We start from the raw sequence: 14,622 nt of genomic DNA, 5'->3' as shown, positions 1-14,622 counted from the left end.
GGTGAATAGAATACAAGACAATGCTGTTTTTAAGGAGTGGGAGCAAACATAATCTGCTTTAATAACACATTTTTGGATTCTACTTCTGTGAGATCCTGCCAGATGGACAATGTGTTTGCCATCTGCTGGCATGGCTAGTTGAAGAGCACAGGATTAGTCAGCCTTTGACATTATAGGTAAGGGACATGTCCTTTGATGGGCAAAACATATTCAAGACACACTTTATTTACACTTTGTAAAGCAAATAGAACAAACACAGGGACTGTGAACCCTGAGACTCAATACCCAAATGGCAAGAATACAATAAGACGAACTGTAGACTTGATTATTTGAAGATTAAAGTTGAAAAAGTGCAAGAAAAAATAAAGTACGTGGTAAGAGAAACGTCACAGTAGACTAGGGCTAAGATGCAATTTCGGGCTGAACGAAATGGAGCCCTGATCAGATACACGAAATGGATTGGTCTCACTGAAAGACAAGAAGTCAAAAAAGTTCTTCTACAGGTAGGGACTTTGTCACTTTATTGAAGAAAAGTGTTAAACATTCTTTTAAGTCCCAAAGCAGAATGGGATGTTGTCACTTTTTGAGAAGAAAAAACCTCCCAGCATGAATCTCTAATGAAACTGCAGCTGGAGAACCAAAGGCCGGATACCTGAAGCAGAGTTGTCCCTCTGACACTGTACAGCTTTGGGGATACTTTCTGAGTCCTAATACTGAATAGAACTTAATCACCTTTTGGAGGTGCGGCAGTCTCTATGAGGAACAAAGCTGAAATCCAATCCGACACTGTGAAACTGCTGGTTGAATACCTTTTCCGGCAGGTCCAGCAGAAGCTCTGGAGGAAAAGATTTTAAAAGTGTGTCTGTTGGTGCTCAGACAGACAAACGACTACACTTCTAGTGCACCCAGGACTTACTAGGAAAGGCTCTTAGAAACTCTCAGGCTATCAGGTAGTGGCCAAAAGCACAGGTTTATTCAGGTCTAGTTGGTTCTGGTCAGCTGTGCACTTCAGGAAAAATGCCTTTTGCAGATTGCTGCGTGTGTGCCTGAAGCCACAAAGAAGGTCAGCCAACAGATCCTTGGAGTCCACGTCTTTGTCTTGGGTACACATGGGAGCACACCCAGCTGTTCTGGTTCCCTTACAGGCCTCAAACAGCAGGTGCAATCATTTGTCTGCTCTTCCACAGGTCCAGAGAGTGTTCTGAAGATGATACCTTGGGGTGCCACATTTATGCCTAGCACCAGCTAGTAGGTGGAGGCAACTCCTAGTTCGTCCCAGACGAATGAGGTAAAAATTCCCAGGGGTGACTCTACCCACTTTTTTAGCAGTTCCTCTTTGCCCTACTGCAAACTATCCCACAGTGTAAATTATTCCCATAGTCCAAGATGGGGAAACCCTTCTTCCCTTGTGCAGAGCCTGTGTGGTAATGAGCAGTCCACTCTTCTGTGGTCACTCAAAACTAGGTCTGCAAGTAGCTATCATCCCACTGGGTTTGGTTCCAGCCGGACTAGGGGGGACAAAGGATCGGTTTTTTCAGGTGCCACGTGACATTTACTTGTCACAGGGCATACCTGTTAGATCTGACATCCTTGGCATGACATTACCCCAGACGTTTCGCCTTCCTCCCTTATTGTTGCTGGAATTTGTTTTTGTTGTCATTAGGAATTTGTGACTTAACCCTGCTAACCAGAGCTAAGGTGCTTGAACTCTCCCTTAAAATATGGTAAAATTGGCCCACACCTAAGTGGCACATTTAATTTACTTGTACATTCCTAGTTCAGGGTATGACATGTACCCAGGGCCTGTAAGGCAGCTGCTACTAGTAAGAAGCAGTTCACAGTGTACCATCCACTAAAGTAGCACTGCAAAACATGCCTCAGGTCTGCCACTTTAGCCTCTAGTGCAGTTTTAAACTGCAGTTTTAATGTGTCAAAATAAACCTTTTGGCAGGTATAACCTTCCTTTTTATGATTTATAAGGCACCTCTAAGGTAGGCTCTAAAGGCTTATAGGAAAGCATGATATTTGCAAAGTAGAACATGTGGATCTAAGTTTCAGCTCTGGGCTGGGCTACCTTATTACATTTAATACATGATAACTTCAGTTTGAAACCAAATATATACATGCTATTTCCTTTTAAATTAATATTAATTTAAAATCCTCTTTAATGGTAGCCAGATTTTAAGTTGCTATTCTGAAAATGCAACTATTAGAAAGTTTGAATTTTCCTGCCTGAACCAAAGGTGCCTTTCTGCCAGTATCTAGGGTCATGTGACTGTGAATGGTTCTGTTGCGGGTTGTGTATTCTTTTCAGACGTTGAGAAAAAGGAAACCTAGGTATGAGGTAAATGGGTATTCCTGACAGGATGGCTGGGGAGGACTTCACCCAGCTTGCACTTCAAGCGTCACCCAGCTTGCCCGGCTTGCACTTCAAAGGACTATGCCTGAGGCACTAACAAAGGTTCCTTTGTCACCCTACACAATTTGGTGCAAGAACCAGTGGAAGAACTGACCAGAAGCTGTTCTATGGGTAGGTCAGGGAATTCCCCCACACAGAGACTGGAGCCAGATATAAAAGTGGCAGCTTCAGAACTCTCATCAGAACACTCCTGCATCTATGGAACATTCAAAGTAAGGCCTGCCCTGCTGTTGGAAGAAGGAAGCTTGGACCTGCTTACCTTGAACACAGGCACCCAGAATTGGCTCGAAGGGTCATTTGACTGACCCCTGTTTCAGCTACAGGGACACAACTTCCAGAGGCCTCCCTGCAGCTGCCCAACTGCCCAGCACCACTTGAACCTGCCTGAGCCCTGCTCCTGGCCTCTGCCAGAGTGAGTCCTGATCCCAAAGAGGTGCCCTCCAGGGCCAGGACCCTGGCTGGCATCAGTGTACTCCTTCTGAACTCAAGGTGAAAATACAGATGTTTTGGGTTCCTCGTGACTGCAAAGAAACCTTTTTATGCTGAGGAACACCCGCTCACAATGACTGCCAGCGTGATGCTCTATCATAACCTGCACTTCAAGCTGACAGCGACTGTCCTCGATAGCCCCTAATGCAAAGCTCCAGTGAGAGCTGCACTTCGTACTGAAAGCAACAGCTGTCAACCACCAATGCAAAGCTCCAACAACAATTGGCTCTTCGCACCAAAACAGCAAAAATCCTCGAAATTTGACTCGCTACTCCTGCTGACATCAACCTCCTCACGGTCCCCCGTCAATATGAATGGCAGCTCCTCACACAGACTTGAAAAGATAGCTCATGGTGGGACAAACCTGGTCCCCATATCTGTTTTTCTCCGGTCTAGCACTTTTCCCAGTCTAGTACGACCAGATAACCACTAGTGGTACTTTCTGCTTTGTTTCACAATTTTCACCTAGAATTTTAAAAATTCTTCTCTTAGGTTCTACTGACTGGATTTTTGTCATTTTGGTGTCATTATATTTGTTAAGATTTATTGTATTTTCTACATTTTGTGGGGATTTTCTTTGTTTTATGTTTTGCCTTTATTTCTGTTTGAGTGCTGCGAAATATTTCACGCATTGCCTTCAAGTTAAGCCTGACTACTGTTGTGCCAAGCTACCATGGAGTTAAGCTCAAGTTTGTTTAGGGTGGTTGATTATTTGTGTGGGGCTTCTATCCCTCCCAACTAATAACCCACTTTCCTACACAGCCCCTAGAAAGTTAATTAAGTTCCTAAGGCCACCCCATCTCGTATTCCTGCCAGTAGAAGAAAACCAACTCTCAGGCAATTGTCCATTCTCTGAGAGCAGTTTACACACCTCAATAGAGTCAAACATGTGATCGACATCTGTTGGGAAGCTGATGTAAAGTAGTCTCCAGGAACTTCACGCAGGGAAAAGGTAACTTTCTAAAAATTACTTTTCCTCAATATTTATTGAAAATCCAACTTCATCATTGCGTTGGGCTTTTAATACATATTTTTAAAAAGGGGTTGAATTATGTTTCTAGCTTGTCTTAACCCAGAGATATAGAATTCATGTTTTAATTTGTACTTCTATTTTTCTCATTGGCCAACCAGAGCTTTACACAGTCAAAATAGATTTTGGGAGCCTGTCAAAGAAGGAAGATGGTGTCATCAAATTTCTATGCTGCCCATTTTTAATAATGTGCACCCTACCATGTGGAATACAAAGCCCACATAGGGATGACTTATTATTATTAAAAATAAAGGTTTTCTCCTATCCAAAAGGTTATTTTGACAGGTCAGTTTGCAGTTAGAAACTGTTACATTTAGGCCACAATGGAAGGCTTGAAGCCATATTTTCCTTGTAACACTAGTTAGTGGTTGGCATAATATGTGCTGCAGTCCACATGTGACATTTTAAATTTGTATGTCACTGGTGTATTTTCTGCAGCATAGACTATGGCCATGTATGAAAGTTAACAAAGACAAACACCAATTAGCCAAAATCTAATGTTTAGGGATCAGAGCACGTATGCTGGACACTAGCAATTAATAAAATTCAGAACAAATGGAGGGGGTTGGCAAAACAAAAAAAAATGCTAAAATTTGAGTAACATAATCAAGTGGTTAACCTTCCTAAAGTGTATGCTGAAAGTAATCTTAATTGAGTGTATATGAACACTGCTGTTTATCTATTAACTACCACGGATTCCAAGGCTGGTAATAAGGGATAATCCAATCATATATACGTAGAAAAGATACCAATTCTGGAGAACTACTACACTTCATGATTGGTATAATACCGCAAGCCAATGGCATTCATGATAAGAACTAGGGGTGGGTGAGCGACCACTGTGCCCTCGGCCTGGTTGCCCCCACGCTCCCCGCCTGCTGCCTCCTACCTGCTGCCTGCCTACTGCCTGCTGACGCCACTCCAGCCCGGCGCCCCAGCCGCCGCAGGGCCGCCCGCCTCGATCGCCGATCCAGCCCGGCGCCCCAGCCGCCGCAGGGCCGCCCGACTCGATTTTCGCGCCGGTTTTTGCCGCGACCCCGCCCCCCCGCCTGCTGATAGGACAACGCGCTCCCCGCCTCACAGCTGACCCGCCCTCACGGATCCCTTCTTAAGGGGACCCCGACCTCCTTTCTGCAGCGACCACTGTGCCCTCGGCCTGGTTGCCCCCACGCTCCCCGCCTGCTGCCTCCTACCTGCTGCCTGCCTACTGCCTGCTGACGCCACTCCAGCCCGGCGCCCCAGCCGCCGCAGGGCCGCCCGCCTCGATCGCCGATCCAGCCCGGCGCCCCAGCCGCCGCAGGGCCGCCCGACTCGATTTTCGCGCCGGTTTTTGCCGCGACCCCGCCCCCCCGCCTGCTGATAGGACAACGCGCTCCCCGCCTCACAGCTGACCCGCCCTCACGGATCCCTTCTTAAGGGGACCCCGACCTCCTTTCTGCAGCGACCACTGTGCCCTCGGCCTGGTTGCCCCCACGCTCCCCGCCTGCTGCCTCCTACCTGCTGCCTGCCTACTGCCTGCTGACGCCACTCCAGCCCGGCGCCCCAGCCGCCGCAGGGCCGCCCGCCTCGATCGCCGATCCAGCCCGGCGCCCCAGCCGCCGCAGGGCCGCCCGACTCGATTTTCGCGCCGGTTTTTGCCGCGACCCCGCCCCCCCGCCTGCTGATAGGACAACGCGCTCCCCGCCTCACAGCTGACCCGCCCTCACGGATCCCTTCTTAAGGGGACCCCGACCTCCTTTCTGCAGCGACCACTGTGCCCTCGGCCTGGTTGCCCCCACGCTCCCCGCCTGCTGCCTCCTACCTGCTGCCTGCCTACTGCCTGCTGACGCCACTCCAGCCCGGCGCCCCAGCCGCCGCAGGGCCGCCCGCCTCGATCGCCGATCCAGCCCGGCGCCCCAGCCGCCGCAGGGCCGCCCGACTCGATTTTCGCGCCGGTTTTTGCCGCGACCCCGCCCCCCCGCCTGCTGATAGGACAACGCGCTCCCCGCCTCACAGCTGACCCGCCCTCACGGATCCCTTCTTAAGGGGACCCCGACCTCCTTTCTGCAGCGACCACTGTGCCCTCGGCCTGGTTGCCCCCACGCTCCCCGCCTGCTGCCTCCTACCTGCTGCCTGCCTACTGCCTGCTGACGCCACTCCAGCCCGGCGCCCCAGCCGCCGCAGGGCCGCCCGCCTCGATCGCCGATCCAGCCCGGCGCCCCAGCCGCCGCAGGGCCGCCCGACTCGATTTTCGCGCCGGTTTTTGCCGCGACCCCGCCCCCCCGCCTGCTGATAGGACAACGCGCTCCCCGCCTCACAGCTGACCCGCCCTCACGGATCCCTTCTTATGACGCCCCCTCAGCGACCGCGCAGCGGACGCGCGCAGCGGGAGCACCGACTGAGCGCCGAAGGTGCGCCAAAGGTAAGCCCGTCTGCGCCCGTCCGCGCCTGGACCGCGCCCAGTGCCAGGACCCCTGGCCCCCGCAGTTCCCAGCCCACCCGCCGGACGTACGACGCCGCCACCCTCAACGCACTCAACGCCGGCCGAACCCCGGGATGCTACCGAGCCACCCCGAGACGCACCCACGGACCCTTCTGCTGCACCGCCTGCAAGTTCATCTGCATCCGGACCTGCCTCGCACCAGCACCCGCCAAGACGAACACCAGCAGCAACCACCTCAAGTGCATCCTGCTCAACACCCGCTCCGTCCACAGACACGCCATCGAACTCTGGAACCTCATCGACACCACTGCTCCTGACGTTGCCTTCCTCACGGAGACCTGGATGAACGCCTCCTCAGCGCCCGACATCGCCATCGCCATCCCAGAGGGCTACAAGATCACCCGGAGGGACCGCACCGCCAACCAGACAGGAGGAGGCATCGCCATCATCCACAGGGACACCATCCGCATCACGACCTACACCGACGACATCCTGACTACCGCCGAACACCTACACTTCCAGATCCACACCGACCCGAAGACCACCCTCAGAGGCACCCTGATCTACCGACCCCCGGGACCACTCACCCAATTCAGCGAGGACATCGCCGACTTCGTCAGCCCGCATGCCCTCCCCTCCGCTGACTACATCTCCTGGGGGACCTCAACTTCCACCTGGAGAACAACAACGACCGCAACACCACCACCCTGCTCGACAACCTCGCCAACCTCGGACTCAAGCAACTGGTGCCCACCCCCACCCACCTCGCCGGACACACACTCGACGCCGTCTTCTCATCCAGCAAAGACATCACCTTCAGCCACACCACAGGACTCCACTGGACGGACCACAGCTGCGTCCACTTCACCTTCAGAAGAACGACGATCCACCACCACCAGCCACAAGTTGCTCGAAGAAGCTGGAACAAGATCACAGCCGACCAGCTCGCCGCTTCCCTGAGCCAGCACCCTCCCGCCAGCTCAGCGAACCCCAGCCAGGCCGCCAACAACCTCACGAAGTGGATCAGCAACTGCGCGGACGAACTCGCCCCACTGAGGACCCCGCCCAGCAGACCCGGCAGCAAGAAGGCCCCGTGGTTCACCGACGAACTCAAGAGCTCCAAGAAGAACTGCCGAGACCTCCAGAAAGCCTGGAGAAGGGAGCCAACACCGGACAACATGACCACCCTCAAGCTTGCCACCCGGAAACATCACCAACTGATCCGCGACACCAAGAAAACCGCATTCAAGGACCGGTTGGATAACAACGCACACAACAGCAAGGAACTCTTCAACATCGTGAAAGAGCTCTCCAACCCCAACGCTGGAAACAACGACATCACCCCATCGCAAGAACTCTGCAACTCCCTCGCCTCCTACTTCCATAACAAGATCGCGGACATACACAACAGCTTCAACACCCAACCGACGAACGCCACGTCCAACTCGACCGAACCACCGCCCCCCACCACCACCCTCCGCGCCTGGACTCCAATCTGCACCGAAGAAACCGTCCGCATGATGAACTCCATCCACTCCGGATCTCCGACCGACCCCTGCCCTCACCACGTCTTCAACAAGGCCGACGCCGTCATCGCACCCCACCTGCGGGACATCATCAACACCTCCTTCACCACCGCCACCTTCCCTGAGAGCTGGAAGCATGCCGAACTCAGCGCTCTACTCAAGAAACCAACAGCGGACCCCACCGAACTCAAGAATTACCGCCCCATCTCGCTGCTCCCGTTCCCAGCCAAAGTCATCGAGAAGACCGTCAACAAGCAGCTGGCCGCCTTCCTCGAGACGAACGGATCCCTCGACCCCTCACAGTCTGGCTTCCGAGCCAACCACAGCACCGAGACCGCCCTCATCGCTGCCACCGATGACATCCGAACCCTGATGGACAACGGAGAAACAGCGGCCCTCATCCTACTAGACCTCTCCGCGGCCTTCGACACCGTCTGCCACCGCACCCTAGTGCATCGCCTCAGCAACGTCGGAATCCAGGAGAAGGCACTGGAATGGATCATCTCCTTCCTCGACGGAAGAACACAGAGAGTCCGTCTACCACCGTACAAGTCAGAGGCCACCAAAGTCATCTGCGGCGTCCCTCAAGGATCCTCGCTGAGCCCAACCCTCTTCAATGTCTACATGAGCCCCCTCGCGGCCATCGCACGCCAACACAACCTCAACATCATCTCCTACGCCGACGACACCCAGCTGATCCTCTCCCTGACCAACAACCCCGCCGCCGCCAGAGCCAACCTTCACGAAGGAATGAAAGAGGTAGCCGAGTGGATGTCGACCAGCCGCCTGAAGCTGAACTCGGACAAGACGGAAGTCCTCATCCTGGGATCCTCGCCCTCCGCCTGGGACGACTCCTGGTGGCCCCCCGCCCTGGGCACCGCACCCAAACCGACAGACCACGCACGCAACCTAGGCTTCATCCTGGACTCCTCCCTCTCCATGACCAAGCAAGTTAACGCCGTCTCCTCGTCATGCTTCAACACCCTGCGCATGCTACGGAAGATCTTCCGGTGGATCCCCACCGAGACCAGGAAGACTGTCACCCAGGCACTCGTCACCAGCCGACTGGACTACGGCAACGCCCTCTATGCCGGAACCACCGCCAAGCTCCAGAAGAGACTCCAACGGATCCAGAACGCCTCAGCCAGACTCATCCTCGACATCCCACGACACAGCCACATCTCCGGACACCTAAGAGACCTGCACTGGCTCCCGGTCAACAAGAGAATCACCTTCCGTCTCCTTACCCACGCACACAAAGCTCTTCACGATCAAGGCCCGAGCTACCTCAACAACCGCATCAACTTCTACGCTCCCAAACGACACCTCCGATCAGCCAGTCACGCCCTCGCCGTCCCCCGCATCCGAAGAACGACAACAGGAGGAAGGTCCTTCTCCTACCTGGCCGCCAAGACCTGGAACTCCCTCCCGTCCGACCTGTGCCTGACCCAAGACCACCTCGCCTTCAGGAAGAAGCTCAAGACCTGGCTGTTCGGGCAGTAGCAGCACCCCCCCCCCTAGCGCCTTGAGACCCTCCGGGTAAGTAGAGCGCTCTATAAATGCCTATGATTGATTGATTGATTGATTGAAACACGCATAATTCTATGTAGCATAATTGCGCAGTAGTACTTAAGAATTCCGCAAGATTATGCAGAATTATGCGAGACGAGTGACTCTGCATTTAGCTCTATTTCATAGCTCATAAGTGCCCCCTTGTGTCCAAAATGACACAAGCATGCATTTTGATCTATGAAATAGCGCTAAATGCAACAGAACGTGAATAGCAAGTGAGAACAGCCGCTCACGCTTTCGAAATGTGTTCTCGTTGTAGGATTGTGCCCGCACATTACACAAGCAGGAGTAATTGCATAATGATGGGTAACTCCGCATCAAAAAGTAACACTGAATATTCAAAAGTACAACGGTCACTCCAGCGTAATTGAAATTCCATCCAAGGTCTAATAAGAATCTCAAGGAACAAAAGACTGAATTGGTCCTGCTGGGTTTGAAACCTGTCACTTACAGGCCTCTGGTCTGGAAGAATGTATGGTGGTCTTCTTCATTTAAAATATTGGTTCTTGTTTGTGGTTTCAGTGCAGGGATTGGCCGTACTGGGACCTTCATCGCCTTGGATATTCTTCTGAAGATGGCCCAAGCAGAGCAGAAGGTGGACGTGTTCCAGTGTACTCGGATGATGCGGGAGAAAAGGGTCAACATGGTGCAGACCAGGGTGGGTTCGGAAGAGTGGCCACAAGGAAGATAGAACTGAGTATCTAAGATCATCAGTCAGCTTGGGATTTATGACACTTCCAGAAGTACAGTCTCACTGTGAAGACTGCTGCTTCACTAAGGTAGAGCTGCATTGCTATGTGCACCAATCAGATGATTTTACTAGGCATGCAGATTTCAATAGACAGCTGCTATGCTCATGTTCATGCTGTCCATTCTGCTTAAGCCTATCATAGTTGTAGTCCCAAGGTACTGCAGGGGTCATCGAGGAGATTCAGTTTAACACAGAGAAGATTGTACTAAGATTAAAGGAAGCGGTCCTCTGTGGACCGACTGCACTGATGAGATAATGTGTTCCATAAGTAGTGAAAGTCGAGTGTCTAGGACCTTAGCAAAGGTCTTATTGTCTACATTGAAGAGAGATAATGGTCGATAGGAAGAGCAGAGGTGCAGGCCTGTGCCAGGTTTCAATATTAGTGTCAGTACTGCGTCACGGAGAGAGGGGGCGAGAGAGCCTCTAAATAGAGCTTCTGTAAACATAACAAGTAAATGCAGGGTAAGAAGGGGTATGAAAGCTTTGTAAAAGGCTCCAGTAAGGCCATCAAGGCCAGAGGCCTTGGAGCAATCCATATATCGATTGCTTGTTCGATTTTGTTGCTAGTGATGGATTCAGCAAGGAAACTACGCTGGCCATTCGTGATCCAAACCATGGCAATCTAAGTGAGGTATCTTTAAATGTCAGATTCTGCTCCTGAGGAGCGTGATCTGTAAAGTTGTTCCTAGTATCGCTGTAGTTCTGGGAGTATGCTATCATTATTTATGAGTATCACTCCCGTGGGAGCTCAGTATTGAACCCGGTGAGGCAACTGGGCCGAAGCAAGCGAGCGAATGTATGTCTTATGCTTTCTCTCTCACTGTACCTCCAGGCTGTGGTGTACTTCCCCAAATATTCCAACTCTCTCTCAGTGAGGTCCTGATATTCAGACAATAAAGTCAAGCAGGCAGGTAGGTGGGGAGGGTCCTCAGAACGTGAATCCACCAGATCAATATCGTGTAGGGTCAATTCGATCTGTTCCAGATTACCTGGAATATCTTGTTTAGAAATAGAGACACCACATATGTAGGTTTTAAAGGCCTCCCAGAGGCTAGCCTGAGATTATACTGTGCCTCCATTTAAAGCAAAATATTCAACAACAGCGTGATGTAATTCAAAACGAAAGACTTGGCCATGCAAGTCATCGTTCGGGAAGTGCTGGGGAGTCTAAGGGAGAATCTACAGGGAATACCTAATGAAGGACCACTGGACAGTGGTCTGATAGGGTGCGAGGCAAGTGTTTAACATCAGTGGTCCATAAGTAAGCATTGGCGGACACGAGCCAATAAACTACTCATGTCCATGCTCCATGAGGTGAGGATTCAATTTATAATCTTTAGTAGTGGGGTGACGTATACACCACACATCTGTGAGGCTATAGGTATCGATGATCTGATGCAGGACTCACCTAGCATTTGCTTGCACGCCTGGAGTGTACTAGTGGAGTGAGCAATGGGATTGAAAACCAGATTCCAATCACCACCCATAATTACTAGCTCGGATTCCAATCGCCGCATGAGTGTATATACAGTTTGAAAAAATTCCAGGGAGTCAAAATTCGGGCATTGATGTTGAGCAGCAGGTTATTTCTCCCCGCTAGTGAAACGGGCTAAAATATATAGCGGCCGTCCGGGTCCTCTTAGCATGTATGAAAGGTAAAAGGAACTGACTTATGAATAAGGATTCAAACCTCCATTCAGTAAGTACTGAAACTGGAAAAATATTGATGAGTGCCCTGTGTGTGTGCGAACAACTGGAAATCACTGGATAAAGATGGGTCTTTTGAAGAAAGGCTATCTTAATGCCATGTTGTGATAAGTATGTAAGAATGTGTTTGCCCTTGCGTGGGTTGTTGAGACTCCGTATATTCTAAGAGATAAAGGAGATGTCCACTCTCTCCCCATGAACGTCATGAGATGTCATGTATTAGTGTTGAGCTTAGTGGTGCAGACCATGATGATGTGTAGTTCAGTAGGTATTTGGGTTGCAATGGGAAACAAATCACACTATAACAATCCATAAAAACTCGATTCCTACCCTTCACCCACACTAGACATAAAACTATTCGGCAAATCCATGATACAAAAAAAAATAAAAATTAAACAATCCCAACCATAACATATCGCTGTACACCATTTGTGGGAGGCAAATTCTCAGACATCTCGGTCTGAAAGGGTCTAATAGTTACAAAGCTATTAAGCATTGCACAAAGAGTGAGAAGAAATGTACATATACAGGAATTGGCCTGGGGTGAACAATGGAGCGTGTTTATAAAATGGATATATGTCACGACAGGCTCAGGATCAGTAGTGCCAGGGATGGACACACCACAACGGGCCACAGTGAAATCAATCAGCAGGAGTAGATTCAGCCATGGACATGGAGTGCGCATGTGCTAAAGTGTTCCGTTGGGAGCTTAAAGAGTTTCCCATTAACCTCGACGCGTAGAGGCGCTGGGTACCACATGGCATATTTGAGGCACAGCTTGCAAAGTGTGTTCTTCACTTCCGAGAACTTGCACTGGGCTTCCTGTACCATGGGAGTGAGGTCATGGAAGAATGAAAGTATGGGCCCTTGGTAGTGTATATAGGGCATTTCTCGCAGCATCAACATTTCTAATGGCTTTTTAGGGGAAATCTGGTCTAATGCTGCCTATCTAGCTGCAAAACTAATAATGTATCACAATTTATGGCATTTTGTGATGTTATTTTGTGCAACTTTGGGTTGTGTTGCATAATGCATGTTGGGTGTTGCCTCATGGGCGGCTCCTCCGTTGGAGCGGAGGATCGTCACCCCACTTAAAATCCCCCCAAAACCCTGAGAAATAAAATGCTAATTTATTACCATTTTAGTTTTCATCCCCGTCCCAAACAGAGCGTCAGGACGAGGGTGGGCCACTGCTGAGTGATAGCAGTAGGGAGGAGGGTGGGCTGTCTATGTATTTGTTTACAGTGCGTAATTTCTTTTGGGCCGGCCACCTTGTGATGGCCAGCTACACATGCGCACTTTAAACATCTCTAACCCAGCTGTCTTAAAACACCTGGGTTATATGCAAGTGAGTGCAGTGGAGGTTATATGCAAGTGAGGCCGCTCCCTCCAATTAGGGAGCTGCCCTCATGCTGCATGAAAGCAGCACCATGATTGGTCAAGGGAGAGGCTGCATCCAGTTCTGTTGGGGAGAAGAGGACATGAACAAAGGACGTCGCGTTCAGGTACATTTTTATACATTTTTATGTTATTTTGCAAGGCCCACCTCTTTCCTGTAGGTGCCAGCCACCACTGTGTTGTCTCCAGACTGCATAGATGGTCAAATATTCATTTATAGATGTATTTGAGAACACTTCGCTATTCACATAGGCCTCTGATGGAAAGTATGGTGTCTTCTGTTACAGGACCAATATGTCTTTTTATATGACGCGCTGACAGAAGGTGCAGTGTGTGGCCTCACTGCGGTCCCAGTGGAAGACATTGAGGAACACATCTCCGCACTGAAAGAGCGAGACCCAGCAACCAAAACCAATGGTTTCAGCAGAGAGTTTAAGGTAACAGCTTCTGGGGATTACGCCTCATGTAGAGCCCTCACTCTCTCTCTCCTTTCTGTTTAGGTGGCTCGATCGCTTTCTGTGTTTCTTTTGCTCTCATTTTCTCTCGCTCTCCATATCTTTCAGTCTTCCATGCTCTCTTTTTTTCTCTCTCCCTCTGTCTCTTTCTTCTTCTATTCTCTTTCTCTTCCTACGCTTGCTCACTTTCTCCACAGCTTGCTCTCTCCTTCTTTCTTTTTCGTGCTCACTCTCTCTTGCTTGCGGTCCCTGATGCTGTCTCTCTCCTTTTGTGTCTCTTTCTTGTCCTTTCTATCTCTTGTTTTCTTGCTCACTCTTTGTTGCTCTCTTTCCCTTGCTTTGTATTTCTCTCTCTGCTTAAATATGCCATGCTCGCAAGTGGTGAACTTTTAATGCACAGGGTGCACTACAAATTGTTAAAAAAAAACATGTTTGACCTTCACCGCCAATCCAGCCTTTTAATAATTCTCACTTGCACACAGCTTTAGCTGTCATTTGGCGAACAGATTAGTTGTATCCTATGTAGACTTAGAGTGGTCTTTGTGTCTGCCACTTGCTCACGGTTTGACGGTTTTCTTGTCTATCTCAGCTCCCTTCTGAGTTGATATCTTTCCTCCATATTCTTGTGTTTGTTCCACCTAAGGTGAATTTTAGTATCACTGTATTTTGAGTGTCTGTGTTGAAGCCTTCTCCTGCTGTCTTAACTTTATAAGCGGTGCATGAGTGACTATGATCTCTCCCTGTTTTTTTGTGTGTGTGTCCCGCCTCCACACTCTCCTTTGGGCTACCTCGCTCTCTTTGTAAATTAATTAGCCATCCAGTGGCCACTTCTCATCAAGCCCCCTTACTCTCT

General features: G+C 50.4%; 1 protein-coding gene across 1 annotated transcript in view; it reads left to right on the top strand.

Annotated features, from left to right (window-relative positions):
* The window catches only part of LOC144819257 (receptor-type tyrosine-protein phosphatase mu-like), a 643,238-nt gene that overhangs the window by 548,601 nt on the left and 80,015 nt on the right, over nucleotides 1-14,622 (top strand). The window contains exons 16-17 of the mRNA XM_078677226.1: nucleotides 9,981-10,116; nucleotides 13,602-13,751. Coding sequence (XP_078533352.1) covers nucleotides 9,981-10,116; nucleotides 13,602-13,751 — 286 coding nt within the window. The remainder of the gene's footprint in view (nucleotides 1-9,980; nucleotides 10,117-13,601; nucleotides 13,752-14,622) is intronic.

This window comes from Lissotriton helveticus, chromosome 2_1 (assembly GCF_964261635.1).
Source record: "Lissotriton helveticus chromosome 2_1, aLisHel1.1, whole genome shotgun sequence".
Classification (NCBI taxonomy): Eukaryota; Metazoa; Chordata; class Amphibia; order Caudata; family Salamandridae; genus Lissotriton; species Lissotriton helveticus.
The sequence above is the reverse complement of the archived record's forward strand: the minus strand, read 5'-3'. Positions and strand labels throughout refer to the sequence as shown.